The 13497-nt window shown below is 37.6% G+C and overlaps 1 protein-coding gene across 13 annotated transcripts in view; it reads left to right on the forward strand.

Annotated features, from left to right (window-relative positions):
* The window catches only part of CD1H11orf80 (chromosome D1 C11orf80 homolog), a 111791-nt gene that overhangs the window by 56185 nt on the left and 42109 nt on the right, over nt 1-13497 (forward strand). For all 13 annotated transcript variants that reach the window (XM_045485982.1, XM_045485978.1, XM_045485981.1 and 10 more), the window contains one exon: nt 10276-10385. In XM_045485982.1, the coding sequence (XP_045341938.1) occupies nt 10276-10385 (110 nt within the window). The remainder of the gene's footprint in view (nt 1-10275; nt 10386-13497) is intronic.

Below are 13497 nucleotides of genomic sequence, written 5' to 3' on the forward strand. Positions count from 1 at the left end.
CCGACTGAGCCACCCAGGCGTCCCTATGATTGATATTTTAAACTCCTTATAGTACAATCATCAAAACTAACAAATTAACACTAGTAAAACAGTATTAACTAAACTATAGACTTCATTAAGATTTTACCAACTTTTCTACTAATGTCCTTTTTTGGTTCCTGGATCCATTACAGGACCTCACTTTGCATTTAGTTGTTAGGTCTTATTAATCTCTTTCACTCTGTGACAGTTTCTCCAACTTCCTTTTTCTTTTATGACCTTGACACTTTTGAAAAGTACTTGTCAGGTATTTTGTAGAATGTCCTTCAATTTGAACTTGCGTGATGTTTTCTTGTATTAGATTGAGGTTATGCATTGTTGGGAAGAATACCAAACAGGTGATGTGCCCATTTCAGTGTGCGTAATGAGGGAATTGATGATGTTGATGTCTCTTTAGTGGCAATATTAACCTTGATCATTTGGTTAAGGTGTTATCTGTCAGATTTTTCTAAGTAGAGTTACTTTGTGTAATTTTTAAATATGTGGGGGAAATACTGTGAGAATTTGCAAATATACTCTTTTTCCTTAAATGTTCATCTACTAACTTAATATTCATTGGTAGATCTGGCCTGTAGCAATTATTACTGTAGTATTACTGTGATATCATATGTCCTCATTTCTTCTACATTTATTTATTGGAATTTATCTATAATGAAGTGTTGTCCCTTCTAAATCTTTTATTTATTAATCCAGTTATTTAATCAGGATGAACTTTTGGTTATTTATTTTACTTGGGGGGTTATAGTTCAGTACTATTTTTTGCACTATTTTGAGTATTTTCAGATGTTGTAATTCCTGCCTTACAATGTTATTATCTTTTCTTTAAACTGTTGGTTGTATGTTAAGAAAAATATGAGAAGAAAAAATGCTTTTTGTATTTACTCATTTACTTCTGGTACTCTTCATTTCTTCCTGTGTATCTGAGTTTTCATCTTCAGTCTAAAGAATATCCTTTAGCATTTCTTGTAGTGCAGGTCTTCTGCCAATGAATTACTCAATCTTCTGTTTACCAAAAAATGTCTTTGTCTTACCCTCATTTTAAAATAAATATATTTCAGTGGACTTGAAATTCTAGCTTGATAGTGCTTTGTATATGTGCTGCCAAAGCGAGCACATAGCTTGATAGTGCTTTGAAGTGAAGTCATTCCATTGTCTTCTGGCCTCTATTGTTTCTCAGAAGAAGTCAGCTGTAATTTATATTATAGGTCCTCTGTAGGTAGTATGTGCTTTCTCCCCCAGCTTGTTTCAAGATTTTCTCTCTATCTTCTTTATTAAAAAGATAACTTTATGGGGCGCCTGGGTGGCGCAGTCGGTTAAGCGTCCGACTTCAGCCAGGTCACGATCTCGCGGTCTGTGAGTTCGAGCCCCGCATCGGGCTCTGGGCTGATGGCTCAGAGCCTGGAGCCTGTTTCCGATTCTGTGTCTCCCTCTCTCTCTGCCCCTCCCCCGTTCATGCTCTGTCTCTCTCTGTCCCAAAAATAAATAAACGTTGAAAAAAATATTTAAAAAAAAAAAAAAAAGATAACTTTGACCATTATGTACTTAGGTATTATATTCTTTGCACTTATCTTGCTTGGGGTTTGCTGAGCTTTTCACATCTTAATATTTTTCATCAAATTAAAAAACATTACTTTTCATATTTTCATATTTTTTCTCCTGTCCATTTAATATTTTTCCTGTCCATTCTACTTTCTTTTCCTTCTGGAACTCCCATTATACATATTTGTGACTGGTTGATATTGTTCTATAGGTCTCTAAGATTCTGTTCATTTTTCTTCAATCTCTTTACTGTCCAGATTGGATATGGAGATACACATATATATATTTTATTTTTTATTTTTAGAGAGTGTGAGTGACAGGGAGGGGCAGAGGGAGAGAGACAGAGAATCTTAAGCAGGCTCCACACTCAGCATGGAGCCAATGTGGGGTTCAGTGCCATGACCCTGGGATCATGGCTGAGCCGAAATCAAGAGTTGGATGCTCAACTGACTGAGCTATCCAGGCGCCCCAGACTGGATAATTTTTGTTCTTTGTCTTCAATAATTTCACTGACTCTTCTGTCATATCTAATGTATTAAACTTGTCCAGCAAATTCATTTCAGTCAATGAACTTTTCAGTTATAGAATTTCCATTTGATTTTTTTTTTTACAGTGTACCTTTCTCTGCTGATATTTCATATCATTTGACACATTTAAGCCACCTTTGTCTTTGAACATATAATAAATAGTATGTACCTGGGGCACCTGGGTGGCTCAGCCAGTTAAGCATCCAACTTTGGCTCAGGTCATGATCTCGTGGTTCATGAGTTTGAGCCCTGCATTGCGCTCTGTGCTGAAAGCTCAGAGCCTGGAGCCTGCTTTGGAGTGTGTGTCTCCCTTTCTCTCTGCCCCTCCCCTGCTCACACTCTGTCTCTCTCTCTCTCAAAAATGAATAAACTTAAAAAAAAATGTTTTTAAATAAATAATATGTGTCTGAAAGTCTTTCCTAAATATAACATCTATGACAGGCTTGGGCTTTTTTATTGCTTTTTTTTCCTTGTGAGTTACATTTTTTTTTCTTTGCGTATCTAGTAAATCCTTATTTTATATTGGATAATGTGTTCCTATTTTATATTCTGTTTTAACTCTGAAGAGTGTTGATTTTTGTTCTAACAGGCTAATCTAACCTAGTGTTGGCTTGTTTTTATACCTTTTATAGGGTTCATATGTAGAAACTTAAGTCATTTTCCAAACTCCTTTAACTTGATACCAATCTCCAAACTATCTCCTCTGTGGATCTTGTTGAGTCTTGGTTTTAGGCATTTTCTTAGGTTAGGTCAAGAATGAATTTTCATCTAGAAAGTGGGTTATTATTGTTGTTGTCTATTCCCCCCACCCTCTTTTTTTTTTTTTTTTTTGCTAAGAAAGCCTTACCTTTTTGGTGTCTTAGCTGGACACCATCAGTTTTATCAAGGTCTCTCCATTCTGGTTGGGTCTGAAGCCCAACATTTTCCAACACTGCTTGACCACTTGTGTCTTGTTTCATTCTCAACTCCATTGCAGCTGCTGTCTGGGAAATTTAATATAGTCTCACCTGTGCATGCATAGCCCAGCTTTTGACCAAGGACTCATGGGGAGCTCCCACACAGACTTTCAGTACCCACTTCTGCATAGCTCCCTCCCCTCCTGTGCCCTGCCTTGCAGATTCTAGGTACTTTTGCAACTCTGAACTGTTCTGTACCTTCTCAGCATATTGGGTCTACTATACTCTGCTTGGGCTCCAGGTCCCTGCTCAGTGGACAGGAAAATTTCCCCAGGCAGACATCCAGGGCAGTCATAGGGTTTACCTCAGGAGTTTGCCTTCCCTCAAGGATCACAGTCTTGTGCTATTTGTTGTCCAGTGCCTGAAAACAATTGACTCATATGTTTTACCTAGTTTTATAGTAGTTTTTGGTGTGAGGGCTGATTTATTAGTACCTGTTATTTCATCATTGCCAGAAGAAGTCCCAGTATATGGTTTTGATGTCTGTTCACATTGCCACATGACTGAAATTTTGCTACTTTAACAGTTGAAGAGCTATATAAAGAGATAGCTTGATATTGTTGATGATATAATTCTTTCTTATCTCCACACTATCTCAGCAAAAAGGTGCAAATTTAAACTCATTTTTAAATGGTTATGCTGATTTGGTTTATTTAGTTCTTTCATCAAGTGAATGTGGAATGTAAACATTTAAAGTTTTTCATTCTAGGGGCGCCTGGGTTGCTCAGTTGGTTAAGCATTAGACTTCGGCTCAGGTCCTGGTCTCATGGTTCATGGGTTTGAGACCCACATCAGGCTCTGTGCTGACAGTTCAGATCCTGGAGCCTGCTTCAGATTCTGTGTCTCCCTCTCTCTCTGCCTCTCCCCCACTGGCACCCTGACTCACTCTCTCAAAAATAAAAACATAAATAAATAATAAATAAGTTAAAGTTTTTCATTTTTGTTTCTTAAAGTTTATTTTGAGAGAGAGACAGAGAGAGAGAGAGAGACAGAGAGAGAGAGAGAAAGAAAACTAGTGGGGGAGGGGCAGAGAGAGAAGGGGACATAAGATCCGAAGTGGGCTCTGTGCTCACAGCAAAGAGCCTGATGTGGGCTTGAACTCACAAACCGTGAGATCGTGACCCCTGAGCTGAAGGTGGGACACTTAACTGACTGAGCCATCCAAGCATCCCTAAAGTTTTTCATTCTTTAATGGTAGTTTGGTTCTCTTAAAAGTCCAGATTCCAAGTTAATTTTTTGTGATCTTTGATGATAGTACTTAATTATCTTCTGATATCTAATATTGCTGATGGAAGTCTAACTCATGTTTCTTCAGGATAATTTCATTCTCTTTTGTATTTTTTAGAGTTTTCTCCTTATCCTTGTTATTCTGGGTTTCACTTTGATATGTTCAGCTGTGTGGCTTTTTTTGTGCATTCTTTTTTTTTTTTAAGAAATTTATCCTGCTTGGCATTTGGCAAATTTATTCAAACAGTACTTACATCTGTCTTTGTTTTATGATAATTCTCAGTCATTATTTATTATGGATCTATTTTTTTATTTAAAAATTTTTTTAGTGGGGTGACTGGGTGGTTCAGTTGGTTAAGCGCCCAGCTCTTGGTTTCAGCTCAGGTCATGATCTCACAGTTCATGAGATTGAGCCCCACGTCAGGCTCCATGCTGATGGTGTGGAGCCTGCTTGAGATTCTCTCTTTCCCTCTGTCTGTCCCTCCCCCACATGCGTGGACACTTTCTCTCTCAAAATAAATAAATAAACTTAAAAAAAACTTTAAAAATTTGTTTAGTGTTTATGTCTTTTAAAAGTTTATCCTTAATGTCTTTATAGATTTGTCTATCTTGGAGATTTCATATAAATGAAATAGTACAATATGTAGTCTTTTGTGTCTGGTTTCTTTCACTAAGCATAATGTTTAAAAAAAAAATGTTTTTATTTTAGAGAGAGAGAAAACAGGAGTGGGGAAGGGCAGAGGGAGACAGAGAATCTTAAGCAGGCTCTATGCTCAGCATGGAGCCTGACACGGGGCTTGATCTCATGACCCTGGGATCATGACCTGAGCTGAAATCAAGTCAGATGCTCAACCCACCAAGCCACCCGGGTGCCCTAGCATAATGTTTTCAAAATTCATCCATGTTCTGGGGCACCTGGGTGGCTCAGTTGGTTTAGCCTCTGACTTTGGCTCAGGTCATGATCTCGTGGTTTGTGAGTTTGGGCCCCACATAGGACTCTGTACTATCAGCATGGAACCCACTTCAGATCCTCTGTCCGCCCCCCCCCCTCTCTCTGTCCCTCCCTGGCTCTCATGCTCTCTTGCTCTCTCATTAATAAACATTAAAAATTTTTAAAAAATTCATCCATATTGTAGTATGGACCAGTACTTCAGTTATTTTTATGGATGAACAATATTGCATATTTTGTTAATCTGTTTATTATTGATGGACATTTGGGTTGTTTCCACTTTTTGCCTACTAAGAATAATGCTGCTGTAAAAGATTCAGGTACTACCTTTTCTTTTAAATGTGCTCTTTTACAGTTGCTAATCTGCCTTCCCTAACATGTTCATTTCAAACACTGTATCTTTAATTTCCAAGATTTCTAATAGAGTTTTCCCCTCTTTCTGTTTGATCTATGGCAATGTGTTCTTTTTTGAATTTTTTTTTTATTTGAGTATAGTTGACACATAGTACTACATAAGTTTCAGATATACAGCATAGTGATTCATCATCTCTACAGGTTGTGCTATGCTCAATACAAGTGTAGCCACCATCTGTCGTCATACACTATTATGACATCATTGACTATATTTCCTATGCTGTAGCTTTTATTCTCATGACCTGTTCATTCCATAACTACATGCCTATATCTGTTACTCCCCATCCCCCATTTTGCCCATCCCCCATTCCCCTCTCCTCTAGCAACCTGTATTGCTGTCTGTATTTATAGGTCTGATTCTGCTTTCTCTTTGTTTATTCATTTGTTTTTGTTTTCACTTATGAATGAATTCATAGGGTGATTTTTACGGCTGTGTAATACTCCATTGTATGTATGTGTGCATGTATATATCAATAGCTGTCTATCTATATATGATGTAGATGTATATATACTTATATATATATACATGTATACACATGTATATACACACATGCGTGCATAGCACATCTTCATTCACTCATCTATCAATGGATATTTGGGTTGCTTCTATATCTTGACTATTTTAAATAATGCTGCAGTAAATATAGGGGTGCATATATCTTTTTGAATTAGTTTTCTCCTTTTCTTTATGTAAATACCCAGTAGTGGAATTATTGGATCATATGGTAGTTCTATTTTTAATTTTTTGAGGAACCTCCATACTGTCTTCCATAGTCGCTATACCAATTTACTTTCCCACAAACAGTGCATGAGAGTTCCTTTTGGATCCACATTCCTACCAATACTTGTTATTTTTTGTGTTTTTCATTTTAGCAGTTCTGACAGGCACAAGATGATATCTCATTGTGGTTTTGATTTGCATTTCCCTGATGATGAGTGATGTTGAGCATCTTTTCATGCATCTGTTCGCCATCTGTATGTCGTCTTTGGAAAAATGTTCAGATCTTACCATTTTTAATTGGGTTATTTGTTGGGGAGGTTGGTGTTGAGTTGTTCTTTATTTTGGATATCAACCCCTTATATATATCATTTGTAAATATTTTCTTTCATTCAGTAGATTGCCTTTTTGTTTTGTTGATAGTCTCCTTTCAGATTGTTTTTTTTTTTTATTTTTTTTTTATTTTTTTTTTTCAACGTTTATTTATTTTTGGGACAGAGAGAGACAGAGCATGAATGGGGGAGGGGCAGAGAGAGAGGGAGACACAGAATCGGAAACAGGCTCCAGGCTCTGAGCCATCAGCCCAGAGCCCGACGCGGGGCTCGAACTCACGGACCGCGAGATCGTAACCTGGCTGAAGTCGGACGCTTAACCGACTGCGCCACCCAGGCGCCCCTCAGATTGTTTTTTAATTCTGTTTCCTCATGTATAAGTTTTATTAGTTGATATGTGTCATATTTTTCATGTTATTGGTCTTTGTTGGTTGGTAACTTTTAGATAAGAGCTTATTGTCCATCATCCATTTGTTTTGAACACATTCTGCATTGGCAGGGTTCCAGTAGGAAGCTCTCTGTTGCTGAGCCCTAATCTTGCAGGATATGTATCTTAGATTAAATTTTGCTTGCGTGGTAAGATACAAAGCTCTTGCATCTTAATAGAATACATAGTTCTGAGTCTTATCTCCACTTACATGATGTAGCTCTAAGGCTTGTGTCAGTGATCCTGCTACTAGCATCAGTTGGCTTTAATCAACTCTCTGGTAGTTTGTGTTTTGGGTCCTTGTTTAGATCTCCTGTGTATGGCCTGTGTGGATCTTGCTCTTACATCTATGGCTATTGCCATATTAGCCCTATGTATTTTTCCCTAGTCCAGGCCCCAAAGATGGTGCACATCTTTGGTCCTCACCTACCATTGTGGATTTTCTTTTTTCCTTTCTGAAGATAAGGGGAATCTCTCTCTCCATTTCTGGTCTGTAAAGATTTTTCTCTTTTTCTCACCATGACTATGTATTTTCTAGACTATGTATTTATTAAGATTTAAAAATACTTGTTTTGGGGCACCAGACCAGCTCAGTCGGTTGAGTGTCTGACTTTGACTCAGGTCATGCGCTCACAGTTTGTGGGTTCAAACCTGGGTCGGGCTCTGTGCTGACAGCTCAAAGAATCCTGCTTAGGATTCTGTGTCTCCTTCTCTCTCCATGCCTCCCCCACTCGTTCTTGTTCTCTCTCCCTCTCTCTCTCTCTCAAAAATAAGTAAAAATTAAAAAGAAATTAAAATACTTGCTTTAATAGGTGATGGGTATTAAGGCAAGCACTTGTGATGAACACCAGTTGATGTATGACAGTGTTGAATCACTATATTGTTCACCTGAAACTAATATTACACTGTTATGTTAACTGGAATTTAAATAAAAACTTAAAATTTTTTTTTTATCATTTTATGTGTTTGAATGGGAAGGTGCAGTTTCTTTTTTTTTTTAATTTTTTTTAACGTTTATTTATTTGTGAGACAGAGACAGAGCATGAACAGGGGAGGGTCAGAGAGAGAGAGAGGAAGACACAGAATCCGAAACAGGCTCCAGGCTCCGAGCTGTCAGCACAGAGCCCGACGCGGGGCTTGAACTCACGAACCGCGAGATCATGACCTGAGCCGAAGTCGGACGCTTAACCGTTGAGCCACCCAGGCGCCCCGGGAAGGTGCAGTTTCAACATTTGCTCTACTTATCTTGAAATAGAAGGCTTTGGGGTGCCTAAGTGGCTCAGGTGGTTAAGCGTCCAACTCTTGATTTCAGCTCAGGTTACGAACTCACAGTTTGTGAGTTCGATGCCCACGTCCAGCTCTGCACTGACGGTGTGGAGCCTGCTTGGGATTCTCTGTCTCCCTCTCTCTCTGCCACTCTCCTGCATACACTCTCTCTTTCAAAGTAAATAAATAAACATTAAAAAAGAAATAAAAGGCTTTTATTTAGTTTTATTGTTCTGCCTTTCACATTTAACTCTAGTCAGTCCATCTGGGTGTGTGTGTGTGTGTGTGTGTGTGTGTGTGTGTGTGTGTGTGTGTGTGTGAAGTGAGGCAATTGAAACTGATTTTCCTCAAATAACTACACGTTTTCTTTTATTTTTTTTTTATTTTTTTTTTCAACGTTTATTTATTTTTGGGACAGAGAGAGACAGAGCATGAACGGGGGAGGGGCAGAGAGAGAGGGAGACACAGAATCGGAAACAGGCTCCAGGCTCTGAGCCATCAGCCCAGAGCCCGACGCGGGGCTCGAACTCACAGACCGCGAGATCGTGACCTGGCTGAAGTCGGACGCTTAACCGACTGCGCCACCCAGGCGCCCCTGCACATTTTCTTTTAAATTGTTAATTAGATTTCTGGAGAATTCAGTTATTGACAATTCTTTACTTATGTATCTACATGTTTTACCCATTCTGCACTGTATCGGTACTTCAAAGACAAGGTAGGACTCAGGAACAAATTTTCTCTTATTTCACAAAAGGTAATTTAATCACAGTAAAAAGGGGTCACTTTAGGTCAGAAAGTTGGTCAGTGGTAAAACTAAAGATTGATGCAAGGCATCTTGGTTCAATGCCAAGTTCACTAAACCTCAGTGTAGCACAACCTTGCTGCCATATTATCCCAAGCTTTACAATTGAATTATATTTGAAAAACAAATAATGGCAAGAAAAATACTACCCATTAAGATTGATAGCTAGTACTTGATCTTGGTAATGTCCATACTTTCTGAGGTTATAGATTTATTAGATATGTAGTATGAGTGCTGTAGGAGAGAGTTGTGCTTTTATTTTAGGATGCATTTTGTTATTGTTTTTAAAGTTGGATTCTTGTACAATATCAACACTGTCAACCTCATTTACAAAATCTTTGTTTTTAGTTCTCCATTATACTAGTAATGTAGAGGAGAAATAAGGGATGGCATTTTATAACATGGGAGATTTGTTTTTTTTTCCTTTATAATATGAGTGCCAAGATACAGAAAGGAAGGACAATGATGCAAATTTTGAGGTTCTCTTTGTTGATGATGCAGGACCACCTGGTGCTTTGTGGAAAGATAGTTCTAAGTTAACATGTAAACATACCAAGTGGTTAATTTGTGAACAAAATTAGGAAGAGTTTGTTTTACTTTGTAAAGACTACCTTATTAAATAAAGAAAGTACTGCATTAGGTAAATGCCTGAGAGGGCCATTCTTGAATTTTTCTGCTTTTAATTCTAAATTAGCTCACTTACTGGATTTGTGTTTATCAAATAATGAATTAATTTATTGAAAACAGAAGAATATAAGCTAGAGCTGTCAGTTCTGAAGATTTCTAGCTTTGGACATGACCTTGTGGAAATTAACTGAAAATACAAATTGATTTAGCAAATGTGAAAAATTGAAAACATGAGATTAAATGTCTTAACCCCATAAAGTAATTCTAAATGTTCAAGCAATTTGCTGATGCATAGCCATTTCCAGTCATACTTCAAATTTTGCAGATAATCTTTTCATCAGGGAAATGCCTTCTTGGCTCATCAGTTTAATAAACAATTCCAGAAACTCTGGTACTTATCCAAACTGCCCTTTTTATTTATTTATTTTTTGTCTCCATTTCTTCTCACACAGAAATACAATCTATACTGCCCGGATTCTCTGCAAAGCTGAACTGGACTTCAGAAGAAGCCAGCTCTTCTCAGGACATATCAGGGGTAACACCCTTCCAGATGATTTTTGAGGCAGGTTTTGTTGTGGTTCTATAAATTACTGATATCTTGATTCTCATTTTTCTACAAATATGATAATAGGAAAGAAAAGCCTAGGTCCATCACAGTTCCAAGTTGAAATGAAATAAGGCATTGGCTCTCAAACTTCTCTGTGCAGATTTCAAAACCCCCCTGTAGCTTCTAAATGACTGGTATTTGTGTCCCACTCCAAGAGGTTGTGATTTAATTGGCCTAGGGTGTTGGATTAGTTTGCTCAGGTTGCCATAAAGAAATACTATGGATTGGGTGGTTAAACAACAGAACATTATTTCCTCATACTTTTGGAGTCTAGAAGTTTAAGAATAAGGTGCCTTGTCACTGTTTCCTCACATGGTTCCTCTGTGTATATGTGGTGGGAGAGCTCTCTAATTAGTCTACCACTTCTTATAAGGACACCTTCCTGTCAGATTAGGGCTCCACGTTTATGACCTCATTTAACTTTATTTATGTCCTCAAAGCTCTGTCTCCAAATACAGTCACATGGGGGGCTAGGGCTTCAACGTATGAATTTTAGGGAATACAATTTAGTCCATACTGGTGTGTCCTGGGCTTTAAAATATTTTTGAAATCCCAGATGAAAAAAATTCCCAGGTGATTCCTAATGTGCAGGTAAACTTGAGAACCACTGAAATTAAGCCATTATTTGAGTTTGGATCTCCTGAAAGACAAAATAAAAATGGATTCCCAGTGTAGATCCTATTGGCATGCATTTTATTAGGTTGACTTAAAGATCTTTATTGATTTATTTGTAGCCCAGATTTATGAGTGACAGTTGAGTTTTCCTTTCCCTTTAACAATTCTGTGATTCCCTATTCTTTCTTTCCTTTGAATTTGTGGAGACATAAAGAATTAGAGTACTTTAAACATTCTCCCAAGAAGCACTTGGGAGGCCTTTCTTCACGTTTGGACAATTATATGCTCCTTCTCAAAGGAAAGGGGTGCAGTATTGCAACAATAGATATCCCTGGCCGTGCCTTATCTTCTTTAGGAGAATGATGAGTAAACAATCTGGAGCAATTAATGGTTAGTCAGCTCTGAAACTATTAACATTAAGTAGCAATAAAAAAGCTGATTTCAGTGAACCAAGGAAATCAGTTCTAGTAAAGGAGATCATGTGTTTTAGTCAGTCTAAACAAACAATGATAATTCTTATACGTAACATTTATGTATATTATTTAAGCCTCCCAACAACTCTGTGAAGAACAGAGATTATCACCCAGTTTACAGATACAAGAAAACTGAGATTCAGAGAATTAGATTGACTTTCAAGGGTCATATGAAAGTTAAGTGACAGGATTAGAATTTGAACCAAAGTCTTGTACTCATATTAATCAGGTCTGTTTGAATATTTATTCACTCCTTGAGAAACCTGTGTTTGTTCAAGCCGGCCTCACTTTGCTAGATGTTGAAGGTACAGTGACCCAAGACATGTTAGTTGATTCCAAGGAACGTGAAATCTAAAGGAAAAGATAAACAAGCAAACAAATAATTATAATACACTGTAAATGTATTATGATAGAGGTAGGATATATATATAGGAAGGATATCTAACCCAGTGGGAAGTGCCCAGTTCTCATCTCTTGATGAGACTGAAAACAGATTATCTGATATAAGGAGTTCAGAGACTTGAAAGAATAGGGATTTATCTTCAGATTGATAAAGTTTTGTCTTATTTTTTTTCCTTATTGCAAAAGCAGTGTTTCCCTCAGGAAAATCAGAGAGAGCATCTAGAACACAGATAATTTGACATAATCAAGGTAGCCACTGTTAACATCCTAGTGTGCACCTTTTCACAGAAGAGTGAGGCATTTCAGTTTCAGGTTTTTAGAATGGTACCATTCCAAATTATGGCCATGGAAATAGGTGGCTGGAAATGCGTGGAGGTCAAGGTTGTTGGGAGTTGAAGAGGTCAGGAAATTATGTCTAAATTGTTGCTTAGACAGGCCATCTACTTGGATGTGGAAGTCAACCCATATGATGGTATGTCTTAAAGTGCTGAGGGAAACTGATCTCAGTGCCTGCAGTCAGCTGGTGATCCATGAAGAGTGGGGAAGAGTAGTATGACCTCAGAGGAACAAGGATTCCCTGAAAGCATTTGTTCTATTACATCTCTTGTCTCTGGTACTATGCAGCTATTTAAAAGATACTTGAATGAAGGAAGTGAGAAGGGGAGATTGTGAACACGCTAATTATATATACCTCAAATGGGGAGAAGGGTTAGATAGCAAGGTTCAGAGCAGAGGCTAGTGAATGGAGACATCTGTGAAAAAGCTATAGTAAATGATCCACTGCTTTGGGCATGTGAGGAAACCTAATCCCAGGAAATACGAAGAGAGCTTCATTTAGGAGAGATGCATAAGCTCAGAGTCAGTCTTGTATCTTGCATCTTGGAGTCCATTAGGCTGGATAACATGTACTTCCAAAAACAATTTGATTTTACAAGATCTTCTTGAAAGCTTTATCCATTTTTATATTTATTTTTGCTGTAATATTAAAAATGATAAAATTGGTAGAGATAAACATATATACATATAAACATCTTCATACTTATATTTATCTATCTCTATTTCTCTAACTAGAGACAGGAAGAGACAGAGGCACTGACTGACTTTCTTCTAGACAGTCATATAGGGCCCATGACTACATAAGTTCAGTTTGAAAATATAAAACAGCTCTGATATTCTGTGATATAATTAGATTTGTATTTAAAGGTGAAGGCTGAACATATGATTCAGTAGTGGTTTCTGCTGCCCAGGGCTTGCAGCATCTGTTTTTTCCTAACACACTTAAGTAAATTCACTGCTTCTATAGATATGTTAGGCTGGGGTACTGCGTTCCTAACACCCAACTGTAAAAGGCTGTAAAAGACTTTGTAGACATACACACATACATATATTCTCTCTCTCTGTTTCTCTCAATAATTTATGAGTAGATCTTAAAAGGAGGCATTTGCTTTATGTTAACTATCCTCTGCTGATAGGACATTAGGTCACTTTATCTTCTCAATCTGAATTAAGTGCCAGTCTTTCTTGTGCATTTCTTTAGCATCTCTTATATATCTAAATCATAAAACTTTCACATTGTC

The sequence above is a fragment of the Leopardus geoffroyi genome, chromosome D1 (assembly GCF_018350155.1).
Source record: "Leopardus geoffroyi isolate Oge1 chromosome D1, O.geoffroyi_Oge1_pat1.0, whole genome shotgun sequence".
Classification (NCBI taxonomy): domain Eukaryota; kingdom Metazoa; phylum Chordata; class Mammalia; order Carnivora; family Felidae; genus Leopardus; species Leopardus geoffroyi.